General features: G+C 42.0%; 1 protein-coding gene across 1 annotated transcript; it reads right to left on the bottom strand.

The window, feature by feature from the left end:
• Positions 1 to 1391: 1391 nt before the first annotated feature.
• On the bottom strand, positions 1392 to 18507 carry LOC121184603 (rasGAP-activating-like protein 1). Its single transcript, XM_041042392.1, has 21 exons — positions 18399 to 18507; positions 18020 to 18076; positions 14852 to 14965; positions 14234 to 14295; positions 12909 to 13038; positions 12218 to 12299; positions 11883 to 12023; positions 11621 to 11712; positions 10510 to 10627; positions 10197 to 10350; positions 8474 to 8538; positions 7764 to 7876; positions 6867 to 7059; positions 6525 to 6662; positions 5606 to 5750; positions 4800 to 4972; positions 3689 to 3826; positions 3285 to 3420; positions 2595 to 2715; positions 2295 to 2371; positions 1392 to 2173 (listed from the first exon to the last, which is right to left on the bottom strand). Exons 1-21 carry the CDS (start codon positions 18461 to 18463, stop codon positions 2025 to 2027), a joined length of 2463 nt encoding a protein of 820 aa, XP_040898326.1. The 5' UTR covers positions 18464 to 18507; the 3' UTR covers positions 1392 to 2024.
• Positions 18508 to 18859: the final 352 nt, after the last annotated feature.

Below are 18859 nucleotides of genomic sequence, written 5' to 3'. Positions count from 1 at the left end.
TGTGACATCTAATGAGGGAGCTAACAGGGAGACTGTGCTGCATCACTGCAGGTAGGTCTGCTCTCATTACCATTTAAATAAGGAGGAGGAGGAACATATGCAAACATTGTTTGAGTGGCATAATTTAACATTAGATTCTGACTCCAGTTAGATTGTAAAGTCTGTGGTTTGATTAAATTACTCATTCGAACAGAGGGGTGGTGTGGTAACCATAACACTGAGGCTACTCTGGGATCTGTCAGACATGTAATGACATTTCTTGTAATATGGTGAATGAATGAATGTCATTGCCTGCACTGACTAGACCTTCCTTTTTAAAACCAACCAAGAGAGTAATGGGCATAAGACAGAAAATTAGATATTTAGTATTATACATTTCTGCATTTAATTCAACCAGGTTAACCAGAATAGAAAAGGCATTTACAACTTTTATTGTGAAGGGACATTTTTGTTTTTCTGAGCACATACTTGATGCTAGACTTGTTAGCTGAAATAAGAGTTTACTGAATAATACAGTTGTGTTTAGTTCACAGTAACAATCCACTTGGAGCAAACCATCATGGTGGAATTTGCAAAATAAAGTACAGGCAGAATGTTCTTTGTTTTTTTTCTTGTTGTAATAAGAGCCCTCATTCACAGGAATATAAAGTTCACAAATAACAGCTGAAGTGTAAGCTAGTTTCAAAAAGACTTAAGTGGCAAATCAATGAAATACATTTTTGGAAAGCAGGAAATACCAAAACACTTAGGAAATAACTCTGTATCAGTGTAGCTTACTGATTGTCGTGTCTGGTGTGTGTACTATAGTTTTACATCTAATGTAGGAAGAATGTTTAGTTTACACAGCTGTACCAGAGGCAGTGTGGCATGCTGGGACTATCTGAGAGATCACAGATCTGATCTCCATCACACTCAGTGACCTTCTCTGTTTCAGGGAAAGACGCTGAACACTGACTCGCTCTACGAGAAATGGCTTTATGACATGTTTGTGTACAGTTCTGTGTGTCTCATGGGAATAGAAAATTAACTGATTTCCAAAATCCAACTTTTTTTCATCTTGTAAAAACAAATTTGGCAGCTCAAACATATCCTGACATTTGTGAGCCAAATGTAGTGGCACCAAAATCTCAAGAAAATGTAAACTTATCAAATGGGAGCATCGGTAATATTGAAGATTGATACTTCATATGTACGGATATAATTTTGTGTTAACAGGTAAATATTACCCATATGACTTTAGGAATGGCTACATCAAGTGTTTTTTTTTTTTAAATATGCAAATTACATAAGAACCAAACATTTAAGTTGACTGGCCATAGCACCAAACAAAAGCACATTGTTTTGTATAAAGGGACCAAAGCAACGATTAAAATAATATTCATTTTGCTCACTGTACAGGCAGCGTCACACTGTGGCATGTGCACCAGCGTTTCATAAACTCGTGGTGGTATGATCAATAATGTTAATGTCAACTGCTACATTGCGGCCACAGTGATAAATCGCTTCAATACAAAACGTTGATAAAAGCAATATTAAAACACCTTACATTCAGGTACTGTACATTTTACACTACAACACGCTTTTTGCATAAAAATATGTGACCGAGGTCCTGTACAGTATCTCAAAATATAAAAAGCTTCTCTTCACATTTCACAACAAGTGGATGCAGGCCATGCAACAGATTGCTTGTTATCTACATTAAAAATATCAAGTCAGATCATGCCTCAAAGTCCCTCGGCCCCCTTTATCGTCAAGTATTATAATCTCTCCCCGGCGCTGTTAAAGTCGGTGGCACTCAGAGAATACAAAAAGATTCAAAGTGGCAGAATTTCCTGTGCTTTTTACAGCAGGGAATGTACTAAAAGGCTGGATGAGGTTGCGCCCTGTGGCCACTCTTTCTCCCTCATAATCAAGAGAGTTGATATAAGATGCTCACTTGGTTCAGGATGTTGGTACAGGATGCTGCCCCCCCTTCCCCATCCCCCGTCCCTTCAGGCTTTAGCAGATCCAAGTCTATGTCGAGTCTAGGGATTCAGAATGACACTGGTGGCGTCCTCCTTTTCTCTGCGCTGGAAGGTGGCGTGAGCCTGCTCCAGATCCTCTATGACCGCCAGCAGCCGAGCAGCGACACTCTGACCTGGCTTCACAAGCTGAACATTGCATTCTGCACCATCTATGAGACAGAATGTGTGCAATGCTGTCAAACAAAATCATGCAATCATGCTGGTAACACAAGAGCATCATTTTACCATAGCAGAAAATGTACAGTTTAGATGCAGAAGCTGCAGCCTCACCTGGGTGGACATCAGAGCTGATCTTTTCTTTATTGCTCGACGTCTGATCAGCGTCTGGCATCTCCAGATACTTTTTCCTGCAGGATCAATCAGAGACATTAATCACATGATTACTGATTCTTCTCTAAAAGCTGCTTTGTCCTCTCACAGACGGACAGTTCAACATTTGACTGTAATGTCAAGAACCATCAGCAGCAGCAGCAGAGAAGTGTCTTAATATGTTGCAACATAGACCTCTAGTGTCCGGTAAATGAACTGCGCCCAGACTGAGGATGTTGACAGACTGTTTGCTCTGCTGACCTGAGTTTATCTCTGCCCTGGAGAAGCTGCTTGAATATGGTCTGAGTCTCAACGTCAGGATCCAGCGGGTCACTCCAGTCACCCAGAGTCACAGCTGAGTGGGTTCTACTGCAGCCTGTAACTGAGAACCAGCCATTTACTAAACAGTGGTGCTCCACATATGAACCTCATACAGGTAAACATCAAGTATCCCTCAACTTCACGATCTGATGGACGTCTCATAGCACTGTACCTTTGTTCATTTTGAGTGTGAATAGCCCCAGTGGCAGTCAAGCCCCAAAACGTACATCAACAATGACTGATAAAGGATCAGGAGCAACAAAGACATGGCAGTTACAAACTGACGGCTTAGTCATTAAATATGGATCAGCAGGAGCTCCTTTACTCTTTGAAGCCAGTTACAAGTTAGTCAACCAGGTAAGAAAGTGTAATGTTGTGAACTAGACGTAAGCCTGCATGGTGATGGATAATACTGCTTATACTCCAGGATGCTGTTAATTCATAATAATCCTTCTGGGGGATTTTGGGGTCTAATTCAACACATTTGTCATTGTAACTCTGAGCTGAATTTTTAATATATGCTCACAAGCAGCACAGTAAAAACTGGTTATATAGTTACACCACACCCCGAGTGCTCATGGAAGGATTTCAAGGTTTGTGGAGCATCAGAAGTAATAAAAACGGGATTACCAGGACGGTCTGCCTGCAGGCAGCAGGTCCACCTGCCACCGCGATGAGCCCCTGGGTGGAAAGAGGGCAGCATGCGCTCATTGTAGATGCTGACTTTCCTGATCGCTGAAAGCCACTGGTTCAGCTCATTCACGTTCTATTCAGACCAAAACAAAAGAGACAGAAAAAACAAGAAACACCATGGGACATGAGTTTAATGTTCCCTTGAAGTCAGAACTGAAATCGTTGTCATCAGTATTTTATTTGATTGTAACTCTAATGTAAAAACGTAGCAACTGTCACTAAAATAATGGATCAAGGAAATAATACTTTGTCTGTGCCAAAACCAAAGGAAAAAAAAACATGGCAAACAGAAAAAGGTCATGAACTTCTTTGGTGACTGGCTGGTGTCAGTACCAATGCACCTTGCACTGGATGTACATGGTGTGCAGCTGTCCTTCGTTGTCCTGGGTGATGACCTGCATTACATTCTGCTGCTGAAAGGCATTTTCATCCACCCTCTCCACGGCGCACACACACTGAATAGGGATTGAGGAGCGCACCTGCAACAATTCAGCCACAAACCACACCAATTAACACAAGTATGCACCACAGTCGGGTAACGATGGATCGTGCTTTTGCCTCAGGCAGTTCGGACGAAGGTTTAAGTTAAATCAAAGTGGCATCTGATGATAGAGCGAATTAGTGGAGCGGTGTCTGATATGATGAAATATTTTGCACACATTAGGCGAGTAGGAACGGTGTGAGACAAGGAGGAAGTGAAGACGAGATCAGCATGGCAGCAAAGGCCACTTTAAAGTGTAAATCAGCCACTTCCAATGGGAGCTCGCTTCACTGAGATTGGAGTGCTCCAACATGGAGGAAAGGGGCCAGGACATTGTCTGCAATCTGATTTGCAATGTTAGCATGAATATCCACAGCCTTCAATTAACCCTCGCCTTTATTCCAGTGGCACAAAGCAGAGACTGGCTCAAAGAGAGAGCTTTTTACTGGGCTCTCTGTCTCCCTCTCCCTCGCAGTCTCTGGCTGGTGAATGAGAGGAGATCATTATCACAAGGCTAGGCACCACATGGTAATAACACTAATGATGTTCTCACAAGGAGATCAGCACAAATACATTAAAGCAAGCTGGGGATGACTAAAATGTTTCCTCTTTTTATGAGCCAAGTTGATAAACGTCCTTCAAAGGCCAGACACAGTGACTAATTCATCATCAGAAGGCCTATCAGCTTCTAATAATGGATGAGTCACTTTCACATGACTGTGATTGAAGCTTACTCATCTATTTTTGGCCCGTGTATACGAAAAAGAAAATATATAAATATAAACATATATCTGGCATACATTACTTAGTTTTTGATCCACACATCACAATGGAAGAAAGATTTAAGAACACTACTCAGCTACCTAGCGAACTAATAAAAAGAAAACTTGAAAACGGCCAAAATGGCTAGTAGACAAAACATAATATATATTGGTGGAATATTGATTCTAGCCTTCTTGTTGAGTACCAACCTGCCACTCAGGGGTCTTGGCATAGGACAGCGTCTCACTAGTCAGCCAGAAGTAGCGTTTCTTGAAGGCAAAGCGGGACAACAGCTGGGGTCCCTCTGCCTTGTGTTTGTGGAGGTACCCCTCTTTAACTGTGACTGAGGGCATGAACACAGCCCTCTGAGGCACCTCGGACGCTGCAGGGAGAGGGTGAGAACAGGGCTTTGTAATGCACATGTAAAGGCATGTCCATCCATGTAGACACAAGGTGGTGCTGTGACAATAAGAAAACAGAACTCATTCAGTTGCTTAACTACAGTACATGTCTTTATTTTCAGCACTTTGTTACTGGTGGCACCTCAGTCCTCCCTCCATCACCACATAAAAGACAGCTTCAAAGAGGCATAACAAGCTTCCACTTCTGTCCAACAAATCCACCTGAAGAGCATTAAATGTCAAACTGGCCTTTAAGAGAAAAGAGTGGGTGTGATGTGCAGAAAGAGGCTGAAACATGATATGTCAGGGGGAGAAGATGTTTCACAACAACAGCCTCACTGACACATGACGGTAAGAAAGCAGCCAAGACACGTTGGGTAACCAGTGTGGCGTGTACAAGCGCCTGTAGCTTCTCGCCGCCAGCTCGTTCACCGTGTCATCTCTTTTCTAGGCTTCCAGCTAGTTATGAATATTTCACCAAGGGTCTACAGTATTATTTCACTGATATCAGCTGGAAGCTGCTAGCAGCTGGCCCATGGCAGCTCAAAAGCATAACCTCTGAACTTTCCTTTTGATTACAAGTTTAATGGTGCATTGACTGTTATCAGCCTTACCGATGTCATGATCTATGTCAATTAACTTGTCAAGGAAGTCCTTCACAGAGGCGACACTGCGAAGGATGATGGGATGAAGAGGCGCCATCCACTGCTCTTTTCCATGACCCAGCTGCAGGCCCAAGTTCCCGACACTCTGTAATGCCTGTCGACCACAAAGACACAATATCCACTCAACACTCACATCTTCAGCACATCAAATCTCCATCAAAACGACAGAACTCAGTGTGAGTGACTGCATGTCTCAAAGTCAGAGATCAAAAGGGTCCCTGAGAGGCCAAGCATGCTGTGAGGCCCTTTGTCCGGCCCACACCTGGCCTAGGGCGAGGAGGAAGTCCCTCCCCACACCTCTCTCTGATGCTCGGCTTTGAACCGCAGTCTGGTCGCAGCACACACAAAGGTAAAAATAGCATGTTCCCTTTCTCTGTAGAGGACCCATGGCAACAGCACTTCAGCACCACGGACAGCAACAACAGAAGCCACACGTGGGAGAGGTTTCATTTTTCTTCTAACATGTGACCATGACATCCCCTGTTTTTAATGATCTGGAGGTTGTGTATTTTAGTGACAGTTGGTGGTCGCATCCATTCAAAAGCATGAGCTCTTAGTCATAACCTACTAGGGGCCCTTCCTGGCAGTAACAAGGAAATTTGGTCAAATCCACTGTGCATCTCACAGTTGTCGTAAATTTGCTTCTGTCTAATATACATAGTATAAACAATGAATGTTCGTTTGTATTCATGCTTCATTTGTTTTACACAAGAAAATAAACATTCTTCCCTGCTGGCAAACATGTAGCCTCGCATCCCGTGCATCCACCTGTTTGCCGTTTGTTTTTTCTGCACTTAAGTGTGATGTCTGGACATGAATAAATTATTCATAGCAATGTCTGCGCGTACGTCTGTGTTGTGCATCGTACCTTGGCCAGTAGTAACAGTGTTCTGCTTGTACGCGTGTCAGCGTGCTGGTCTCTCAGCTGGAACAGTTTAGGCGTGAGGATCGCAGGAGCAAAGAAACGCAGGAAGAAGAATCCACTGATGGCCAGATACTTCACATCCTGTGAAAATGGAGTGCATATGAAGGGTAATTTAATGAAACCGAGGACTGTCTCTCAGGATAAGAGAGGTCGCTAATTGTGTAACATCTAAAGGTAAAGTGAAAACAGTTAAATCTGAAATATGCAAGTCCGACAAATACACAGGCAGGCTCAGAAAAGGTGTTTCCAGCTTTTATTCTCAGAGTGTTTTTGCTCCAGACCGACCTCATTCTCAGGTTCAGCAAATTGCTCCTCCACTCTCTTGTGCAGCTGTTTGAAGGCCACTCTCATAACAGGAGGACACTGATCGACTGAGCCCACGATTGATTCAATGATGCTGGTTAAGTAGCTCTGCAGCATCTCCACACTGCTGTCCCGCACCTCTGCCTCTGACACTGCACCCTTAAATGAAATTCGTCTTCGGAGACAAAGAGAGACACTGTAAATGACTGAATCCCTGTGTCAGAAATCTACTGAGTTACACAATGCTAAGACAAAGCACCAGCCATCTTCTACATACATTAGGTTGAATCGTGTAAGGACCATATTCAATTAAGCACATTAATCAAATATACTCACATTTACAGTGCCTCTTATGATATAACTGCTAATGTAAATGCATGTTAGAGCATGTTATGCCATAGATTGGACAGCTGAACGCAGATACTGAGTGCTGAATTGAGGATGTCCAGAGAGATATGTAGACAGGGAGTGGAGACAGCTAATGAGGTGATGGCAGGCAGATTTACTGCAGTTGTAGAGGATGTTAGATCCTGGATCTCCCTCCATGTCAGAGATAGACATCTCAGGGGGCTCATGGCAGTTGCCAAGCAACAGCCTTCCCCCTTTTTCTATTGCTTTTTTTTTTTCATTTTCTCACAGTGATGTCTTCCTCTCAGGGGTGAAGTGTAAAGGAGGCGGGCAGTCTCCTGTGGCAGCATTTCCATTTGACCATTCTGACACATAGACTGTGATCTATACAGATGAACCTACAACCCCAAATCCCCACTTGTCATCTGTGGCTTAAGACAAGCACCTGTGAGCCGCAACTGGACTATTTTAGGTCAGAATATGTTCATGGTATTGTGAGATCCAGGGGAATGTGCTGTAGATGTGTTTTACCTTGTGCGGTTCAGGTCGATCTTACACGGGTCCAGCTCAATGTATTTCTTCTCATCGAAGATGCGGTTGATGATGGGCTTCAACACCTCATGCAGATACAGCATGCCAACAGCCTGACAGCAAAACAATACCATATGTTGAAGACATCTCACTTGCCTCTACGCCATAGATATTATTTTCTAAATGTGTAAATTTGCAGCGGCGCTTATGGCATGTCGCTAACCTGGTGTACATTAAATAGCGGTGGGGAATGTTCAGGAAGAAAAAGATTCATCAAAAGGTAAGAGAAAAATGAACACGTCATGATTTCAGAGAAAAATCAATTACTGATGATAACTTATAATTCATCCATTTTTTATACCGCTTGATCTTCCAGGGTCGTGGGGGAGCTGGAGCCTATCCCAGCTGACTATGGGCGAGAGGCGGGCTACACCCTGGACTGGTAGCCAGTCCATCGCAGGGGCCGACACACAAAGACAGAAAACCACACATACACACACTCATACCTATGGGCAATGTAAAGTAATCAATTAACCTAATGTGCATTGTGGGAGGAAGCCAGAGCACCCAGAGAAAACCCACACAGGCACAGGGAGGACATGCAAACTCCGCTCAGAAGAGCCCAGACCGGGGTTCGAACCTGGAACCCTCTTGCTGTGAGGCGACAGTGCTAACCACTGCCAAATAAAACAATAGATACGTCAACACACCTTCATGAACTGTTCCATGGCCTTGGAGGCAAGTGAATTGGAGCGAAATAAAGTGTTTGGATCAGCTGTAACAGAGCAAAGAGAAAAGAGATTGATTAGCTTTATAATAAACAACAACGTAATTCAACCTAATATACATCATAATAAAACAGCATAAATTATAACAGGGATGCAGCAGCTTAGATTTTAGAGAAACATGGATATGGTCAATTTAACAACAAGGACAGAGTCTATTGTCTACTCTTTTCAGTCAGTGTCTATCCCATGTCTGTCTGCTCTTCATGAGGTCCAACCTTTTTTTCAAATATAGTGAAGTTTTTCTTTATCTGAATCAAGGAAAAAAAAGACAGAGGGCGTAATTTACTTTACACATTATAAATTGGGCAAAACTCGATTTTACTTGACTAACTACGTTCAGTCAGCTGTCTCCACTTAGTTTTATGTAAACAAAAAAAAAACATTTAAGATGTTGAACATGAACCACAGTGTTCCTGTTTTGCAACTGGCTAGGGGGCCCTTCTTTGCATGTCATTCCCCATCTGTATCTCCATCACGTCCTGTCATCACTCTACCGTTGTCTGTCTAATAAAAGCACACAATGCCCAAAATATGCCTAAAAAAGACAGAGTTTGATGTATGTCTGGGGGCAGAAATAGAAAAAGGATATGTATTAATATCTCCCATTGAACATAATGAAGCAACATTTAAGCCCTCATCAGGCACATAATCATGCTTGATGAAAATCTCTGAAATTGAAACATTGCTTCATTAAATTCATCAGATGCTATTAATACAGTGCGAGGATCTTTTGTCTGTCTCTGACCTTGGTCCAGGCTTCTGGCCTGGCACAAGGCGTAAATATTTTCGGATGTGCTTTAAAAGCAAGCACAGAGCTCTGTGTCACAGATGAGGACAGACTGACCATGCTACAACTAGAGTTTAATCCTTCAAGGTGGCAATACTAAAATATCCATGGTGACAGGACTGGGTTGCCAGGTAAAACATTTTGGTTTTAAAGATGAGGACCTACGGGAATGGCTGAGCTTTCACTGCAACCCAGTGGGCGTACAGTACATTTTCCCTTCCTTACCCCTGCGCCCAACTTTAATGTCTGACTGCTCACGGCATCTATTCTTGATCAAGCAGTTACCGTTAGGATCATGTGGAGTTGCTATGGAAACTTGGGCACTATGCTTATTATCTCAAACTACACCAACAGAACCCAAAGACCAGAGCACAACTCTGTGTGAATTATCATGGGGATGTGGTGCGGAGGCAAAAACATGACTAATCCAGACCACAGAGGAGCCATGAAAAGACTGTTGGGTGAGTAAATAATTGGCATCGGGGTAGTAAATATAGTGCTGGCGGGCTTTAAATGCCCACACGCAGACCATGACTGCGGCGTTCAGAGACCGTAATGTCATTTCAGAGATAAATAGCAGCAGCCCTCAGAGGGTCTCTGGAGAGTGGAGCAGTTACGGCAAACTAGCATGTCCCAAACTCTGACTAATCCAAATACTGACTAATAGAGATAAACGTAGATCTTCTACACACTGTGTATTGTGTGATCACAGTTGTCACATGTAAAAATGTTTTTAGCTCAGATATGCAGGCACTATGAGTATACATAATAAATACAGTACAGCCTAGAAATTATGAGTATCTGAACTGTCTTTTTAGACAGTTTTGATGTCTTCACATGCTGTCCCTTTCATCTTACTGGTGTGGTTGACCTCCCGGGTGTTAAGGTAATCCAGGAAGGGCACCACCAGGCCCTGGCCCAGGTAGATCTTCACCAGGGTCATTGCCACGTCTTGGCGGCTCTCGACCGTGGTCACCTCCTCCAGCATGGTCAGAGCACTACTGTCCTCCACCTGGTGAGAGAAAGACTCAGGTTACGGGAGGAGAATCTGTGTGTCATTGGAAGGCCAACACAGGATACATGGGCCAGGGGGTGTCAATATAAATGGTAGATTAGGTCAAAGGAAAACACTACATACATAAACAGCCTTTATCATAGTTGTGATGCTGACCTCTGTAGGGGAGATGACTGACTCAACCAGAAGGTCGATGAGAGGCTGATAGTACACAGATGGCAGGATCCGATCCTCCACCAAACGCACCTTTAGACGCAGTGCTCCCAGCTTGCCTCTGGAAGCAAAGGAAAATACCACAGAATATCAGGAGGAGGAGATTTTCTGCACACTTTGACCTTATGTTGAGATGAGCCTCCATTAAAGATATCCTGGAAAAGAAGGGAAGAGAATCTGACCGCTCCCTGATTTTTTGAATAAACACAAGCTCCTGAATTACTCTGGTTTTCTGTAAGTGAAGATAGTCAAACATTTGATTTTCCATTGCATTGTTTACAAATTGCATTATAATTTGCAAAGTTTTTGTATGTAGGGAAAGTGTGAAATCCAGAGAAATTTGTAAGTAAAAGGGCAAGAAACTGATTAGATGATTTTAGTATAATTGCATGTAATATAAGTGCATGTGTCGTGCATCTCTTGTAAGTGCGATGTCTAGATTATTGCAAGGTGAAACACAGATATCAGATCAAAGGGTGATTTGGTAAATGTCTCATTTAATATTATAAATGTGGGAATAACATCATTAAACACAATGTTAAGGAGTTCTTGTGGTTAAAGAAAAAACTGTCAGAGGGATAAGTTCACACTGCTTTCCCAAACCATTGGTTGTAACAGGTAGTCCCAGAGGGAATATCTGTTGCAATTATTTCTCTTTTTTTTTACTGTTATGAAAGTAGGTCTCTTACCAGTTTCTATTCAGCAATGTGCAGCCCTTAATAAAAACCCTTTAACTGTGAGTCATTTCCTTGTGAACCTCTAAGTTTTGCTCTCCTTTGACACCATCCTTTCACAGTTCACTCAGCCCTCGTTCCAAAATTATCTCAAGGAACAGATGCTGTCAGAGACCAGGCTATTCACCTGCGAGTGTTCATTTAAATGAAAGAGGGCATGGAGGGGAACAAATACTTTCCTTGGGTGCATTAAAAAATAAACACAGTGACTGCTACTCAGTTTGAGTCTAAAGAGGTTTCCAAAGGCAAAATGCTTGCCTCAGTTATCCAAGCTCACAAACTCACCACATTGTACAAATAAGCACACCCATAATCCTCACCCGGCATCAACCTCATTGTTTCCCAAGGGTAACAAACGAAACCAGCCCTCTAATAGAGGTGTCTTGTGCAAACAAGCAAAAGGGATTTCCACCTGTGGAAAGAAAGAGCAAACAAGGATACAATATCAGGCAAGAACAATGAACTACTAAGGAATTTTATCTTGGGAAATAGTGTGCTCACAGACGACCCTTATTTTTTAAAGTAATCATGTAATGAAATCTAGTAAATATGCAATAATATTATAACTATGGTATTCCTCACCTTTCCCAGAAAGTCATTCTTGCCCACCATGTCCCAGTCCCAGACCTCCACAGTGACTGTTCCTTCCTCACTTACTTCCTCTGGATCCAGCTCCAGCTCCAGTCTCTCTCCCCAGTGAGGGAAACGGGTTTTCTTGATAATCTAAAAAAAATTAAAAATCCACAGATCCAAATCCCCCTTGTGTCACCTCAATTCACAATTCATGTGTATGGTGGTATTGAATTAAATAACAGACAATCAGACTATCAAAAAACTATTAGTTACAGTGGTAGAACACGTACTCCGGGCTCCACTGAAACCAATATATACAACACAAACATGCACACAGAGCTCACCGAGGTCTCAGCACTGTGGTTGTTGAAAATAACTCTTGCAAATGGATCCGAAGTTCCAGAGATGTCTCTTGGAGCCAAGTCTCTGTTGGTAACAGCAGACCAAAAGACAACATGGCTAATCAATGCGCTAATATGCTCAACAACGTCCCATTACCTGTTCTGCAAATTAAATTAGTCGGTGAGGTGCAGCGAGGAAAAACAGCCAAATCACTACTTTTCACTTGACCTTATTCTTTCAAACCTAATTTGCATTCATCTGAGCATGTTTGAATAACAGTGTCAAATCCTGACTGACATGCTCATTAGTGCCCTGCCTGAGCGGGAGAGATTGTAGCCTGGGACGCACAGATGGGACAGTGAGTGGTGTGGTAGTGGCGGTGTGACTCAGGAGGGGAGTGTGGAGGCCTGCGGGGTGATGGTGATAAGATTTCAGTTCAGAAATAGTGATGACACTGCTGGGTCTAAGCTACTGAAACTGAACTTACGACCACTTTATTCACCTTAAATCTACAAATAAAGAGGATAATATAATAGTTTCACCACAGTTTTTATAGTCAGTGTAATCCTCTGGTTACAAGCCTGTTACTCTAATGTTCAGGTCATCACTGTCCATTGTTATCTCTAAATGAGCTCATTTCCCTCACATCTTTTCAGCAGCAGTAGCAGGATTTAAAGCTCACAGTTATTTTACCTGGCTTCAATGACTTGACATCGCAGACTGATCTTCTCTGTATCTTTCAGCAGCTCCAGACTCAGGTGGATCTCTCCCTGGACTTCTTCATCAGGGTCGACCCTCGTCAGATTCATCCAACTATCTAGCCCTGACCGTAACACACATAGAGATGTTATTAATCGAAATAACAATCCTCAAGTCTGAAGTATTAAACATTCAGAAAGACAAATTAACACAGAAACCAGGGGTGCAAATCATACTTTTTTTCAGCTGGTTGTTCTCTCTCTGTTTCTGAGAATGGGATGAATATTTTTAGGATTTCGGTGGACATTTTTTTTTACTACTCTCTGGAATTTTATGATCTAATCAAATGATTAATTGGTCATCTTTATGTATTTGAGTAAGTACACATTTAAAAAGGCAAATTGTGTGCAAAATCATTAAGACAAGTAAAAGACACGGTGAAGTAACGCACAGTTCAAAAAAAATTACAATATAGTTCTTGATAATCTAAACAATCTGTAAATTATATGATATTGTTTACATTTCAGCCATTTCAAATTAATTGTGAAATTAACTGTGCTCTGTTCTCATTTTAGTTTTTTCAGACGTAAGCAAAGGTACAATGTCAAGGCCAGACTGTGGGAAGATTCCTGCGAGGGAGTAACTGACTCAGTACCACCCTGTAGCAATGAATCACACGGGGCCATGCCAGGTGGCTTTCAAGAGAGGCATCAGTATGCAGCAAGCATACCCTGATAAACACTTTGAGCAATTTAATAAAACCACAACAGCATCACACCATACCATATTTTAAATGCCCTCTGTCAGGCCAAGACAGTGTAGAAAATGCTAGAGTTCATGCTGAGGTAAACGTTGTGACTAATTTCTTGAATGTGAAAGCTGCTGTAAGAGAGCCAGACATTCAGTGGTTTGAGGCCATTTGAAATGCTTTGGTTGTTCTCCTCATTTTACAGCACTTTGGGTTTCCACACAAACAGACGGCTTATAATGCACGATGAAAACGACCAGGGTTTATGCAGACGAGCACCAGGAGAGCCATCATAATAACAAATTTACCAGTGTGAACGCTGATTTCACTGCCTCTGAGTTAGAATTTGCACAACTGAAACAGACTCCAGAGTGACTGATAAATGTGAGCAAATCAAATTAAATGCGCAAGAGTACACTAGGAAACATTCCCAGAGAGTCTGTCTAAAAAAGGCATGTCTCCTCAATCGCTTAGACCTTTGACTCAGTCATGGGAGTCCATGTTAGTTTAACCTCTCAGCTCTGCCCATGCACCCATCCTGTAACAGTACTGCAGATTTGTTCAGTCATACCTTTAGCTTGAGATCCGATGGCTTCTTTGCTCAGAGTAATCTTTCCAATAACATCATCATGGCTGTAGGAGAAAAAAAAAAAAGATAAAAGAGGAGATTATCAGATAGAATACTTACTCTACTTTGTGTTTATATTTTCATAAGTCTTCTTTTTTAAGTATTGTGTTATTTATTTATATGTGTGCCTTAAAGCCGGGAGTCTCTGCAAAATTTCGTTATGCTCGCATAATGACAATAAAGACTCTTGATTCTTGATTGAGAAGCTATTGAAAATACTATCAAAGTTGTTTGATCTTGCTAGGGTTAAATGAGGTGAAATTGAAGACAGGCTGATCAGAATACTGGTGGTCACGAGGAGAGGAGAAAAATAACAAGAACCTTTAATCAGTCAGTCTGGGAGACCATCTGTCTGATGATGTTTGTTTATTCAAAGCTTGAAGTTTTTTTTCCCGAAACATCTAAATTGTACATGAGGTTTTAACCCAAATATATCAATTCATGAGCCAAGTTAAACGAACACTGATGGCTTAGAGGACTATAAATCAACTGCAAAGAACCGTCAGAGAGTAATGGTTGAATATGGAATCATTATGGAGCAGCTTTGAATAACAGTGTTACCCAATGGTGTCCTCATCCATGACATGAAAGGAGAGCGAATGGAAACCCATCGGGAGGTGCAGCGTGTACTCTTCGCCCCAGAAAGGATTAAGGTTCTTCCACACTGTGGCAGTCCTGAAAAGAGGGGTTTTACAGGCTTGCTGACCAGACCTTACACAGAGACATTTCACAAAAATGTATGCAGCAATAGAAACCAGTATACTAACAGCAGGAGTCAGGATTCACTGTATAAGCTCTCTCTTACCCACAGATCACATGCTTTTCGAGTACCGTGCAATTAATGGGATAGGAAAGAGGAAAAAACATGAGTCTGCTATACAAAATAATATTCATTTTTCTGACTTTTATCCTAATCTAGCTATTTGTGATATACTGGATACTTTTGCTTGCTTGGGCCCTTTATAATCCTTGTATGGGTTTCGGGTCTGTGGGACCCGTTTTCCTTTTTTATCAAAAGAAAAATGATACGATTAATAATATTTTCAAACTCAGACTTGTTGGCCTTGGCTCATTTTCTGCGAAGAACATATATCAGAACATATTTTCAATGACCACACACTGTACACCCCCCCTACACATTTATATTACATACAGGATGTGCTAATGAAAGTGTGGAAATTGTAGGTCCTGTGTACCTTCACTCTGTCCTCCTCGTATCTGGGCCTGCTGTTAGTGTGTGTGAGTTTTGTGTGTCTGTCCAAGCTAGCTGCCATCAGTACAGTGTGGGACAAGTGAGTTCCCCATCACTCTGTTTTACAACCCTCTGCCTAATGTCACCATTGATGAGCAGTTCCTAAACCTGCACAATATTTTATACAGATCTGGACTGCCCGTGATGCCACTTCCTCATATGCTTGGAACTTACAAGTCATGTCATGTCATTGTTTGCGGCATATCTGTTCCCCTTATCTATAACTTAGAGGTCATACCAGATCATCGTCTGCCGCTTATCTGGGTCCAGGCTGAGGGGGCAATCGCCGCCCAGTCTACAATGCACTGAAATCCTCCTGTAGGAGGCAGTGCCATCAAGATGGGGTTCAAACCCACGAGCCTGAGATACTGAGTCTTTACCAACTGAGCTTAATGGGTGGCTGAACTTACAACAGGGAAACACACAGGGAAACCTGATGGAGGAGCCCCTGAGAAAAAGAGTTGTCCTGGACATGACTCAGGGACTCAGTGGACACAACATCACATGTAACAATTTTTTTTTCCTCAAACAAGCTGGGATCGGAGCTCCTAAAGAAGAAGCTGACCATGGTGGGAATGATACGGAAAGACAAGTCTGAGCTCAACTGCTCACTACAAAGAACAGGCTTGTCAATTCTTCCATGTTTGTGTACACAGCTGACATGTCCCTGGTATCCTGTGTGCCAAAGAAAGGCAAGAATGTGGTACTCATGAGTACACTGCACAGGAATGGGAGAATGTGTGGCCAGGAGCATCAAAAACAGGAGATCTTTTCATTAATCTAGGTTGCAGCCAGCAGCAACAAAAAGAAGTGCTGCGAGTGTGTGGACCCAAGATGGACAGGAAAACACAATGTACATGCATCAAGTGCAAGAAGTACATATGCAACACACACAGTAAAACTCTGCCCCTCATGTGTTGTATAGGCTAGTATGAAAAGACAATGTGTTCAGTGGGGCTGATGTGTTGTCCAGACTGACATGGTTAGTGTATGTGTTCAGCTTGTGTTGTGTAAACTGACCTGAATGGGCTGAATTTCTAATGAAGTTCAATTAAACACAAATCAGTAGTTCATGTATGCTGTTTATATTGCTTTTAATTGAGATGAAGTAAACATCTGTTTAGTATTTTAACATAAAATTGTTTGATTGTGTTGAACTAAAAATCCAAAAATCCAGCGGGTCCACCAGACCCACGAACACTGGCTGAGTAACAAAAATATGAACACCACACACCACACAAGGGTTAAATTATTCAGATGAAACAATCTGCAAAATGTTTCTTTGATGAATCTGCTCACAACTTAGTGACATATGCAATGTTGTTCACAGGCACTGTTTCTTTTTAAGAGATCATGTGGTAAAAAGGTTAGGAATCTCAGTTCTACACCAAGTTAAAATATCTTGCTTAACAGACTCCTGGTATTCCTGGGATTCAGGAAGCTTTCTGGATAAGCAATTTTTGCTCTTAAGGGTTCTGTTAAATCAAGAAAGGGTTCTACTGTCAGGAGTGTGTATTTAACCTCTATAGTTTTTTTTAATATCAACTTTAATGTGTCCATAACACCAAGTACTGGAAAATGTCAAGTACTGAAAGTTGTCGCTATTTAGGTTATTTTGTATGGCTGATGTGTTTAGAAAACATCTATGAGTTTTGTACGAAACACTTTTATATACCAGTCATTAATTGTATTTTCAATGATATCAAAAGATTTTAAAGGATACCCTACTCTAGGGATTCTTTTAGGACTCTGTATGGTTTTTTATGCCCATTATTTCCCACCACAATCTACCAGCCACATCATCCATGAACATCACACTCGAGGAGTCAGTTGGCCAGTGACACCACAAGTACACGATAATTAGCGTGAGTGTCTGCAGTGAATCATTGTGCCGTTTTCCCTCAACACGCCAGATGGAACAATAGCCACTGAATTCACCCCATGTTCTTGTTGAAGACAACAACAAACATTTCTCCCAAAGAAATCTGGGTTGCTGTCAAGGAGCGCCAAGTGGAAATAATATACTGTGCTTTACAGTATAGCTATTTTTTTTGGATGAAATCATCTGTACTTTTTAGAACCCCGCTGATCTGGTTATTCTGCTCCCGGCTCTCAGCATTCTCCTTGCTTACACCGGGAGCTCCCTGCAATAATTGATGCACCCTCTCCATGGTTACCTGCGGGTGTTTTAAAGGCCAGACCAGTATCAGGTTCTCTGTGTTGGAGGGGCCACGCTGTGGGCACCACCAACTTGATCACACACACTCCACCCTGGTTTACATGTGCAGAGTAGCGGGAGCACAGCCAGAAAAACTAAACCAAATGCAAATGTATAAAGTGTGAAGAATATTTAAATCTGAGCGCATAAACCACTACCACCACAGGCCACTGATATCCTGCATCTGTCACTACATAAAACAAGATACTGTTCATGAACATATTATGCATATCTTTATTTATAATCGGAGAGGACTCACCTGGCCACAACTTCATTGTCAACTTTTACAATGCAGTATGGATCACTGGTTCCGGAGCTTTAGATGAATAGAAAAAGAAATGACAGTATGATACATTAGCACAGGCAATCTGTCTGATGGGGAACTTAATCTAAAATTTCCGTTGTCTCGATTTAAATATACTGCGGTAAATTTGAGTGCATAGACCAGACTAATTCACCTCTAAATCCTTCGACTAATATACAGTAGAAAACGTGCCTGATATTGGCGTTTCAAATAAAGGCTGAACTTTTTTACTTATCTAACCAACCTGATAAGTAGCTACTAAAACAATGTTGAGCCTGTATTTATTCTGCGAGCTGAGACACACAGAGGCACATGCCATTCAGAAATTACTCACACGTCTTTGGCCGGGAGGTTCCTGCCTTCGACAATTCGAAAATAGAGAGATGTGTTTTTGGCCATTTTTAGTCGAATAAGGTATTAATCCGGTTTCTCCTATGTTCCCATACGCGCTCTTATAAATAGTGCTCTTCCCCTCCGCAACTGAGTTTTCTTCATTTCATGGCACCTTCAGCGCGTGACGGCGCACGGCTCACCAGTAGCGCGCGACACAGGCGCGCATCCAGCCCAGTCAGCCCAGCAGGTGAAACAGTGTGGGCAGATACACGCCGCTTTTAAACGGGCCGAATGGATCAACCATCAGATATGTCCACTCTGAAGTAAACATGACATGATTTGAATAAACTGCATTCACAACATCACTAAAATTATTTCATGATTTGAAATAAAATTTGACACCGCTCACTGTAGATTGTAATTGACATTAATGCCTTTTTTTTTTTTTAAATATACGCTGTC

Source organism: Toxotes jaculatrix, chromosome 7, assembly GCF_017976425.1.
Source record: "Toxotes jaculatrix isolate fToxJac2 chromosome 7, fToxJac2.pri, whole genome shotgun sequence".
In the NCBI taxonomy this organism is placed as follows: Eukaryota; Metazoa; Chordata; class Actinopteri; family Toxotidae; genus Toxotes; species Toxotes jaculatrix.
This window is presented reverse-complemented; position numbering and strand designations above follow the sequence as displayed.

Coding starts and splice junctions, on each gene's coding strand:
- LOC121184603 (XM_041042392.1), bottom strand. CDS start 18,463: ATGGCCAAAAACACATCTCTCTATTTTCGAATTGTCGAAGGCAGGAAC. Junction 3,827..4,799: donor CCAAGACCCCTGAGTGGCAG/GTTGGTACTCAA, acceptor GAATTGTTGCAG/GTGCGCTCCTCAATCCCTAT. Junction 3,421..3,688: donor CCATGTACATCCAGTGCAAG/GTGCATTGGTAC, acceptor TGGTCTGAATAG/AACGTGAATGAGCTGAACCA.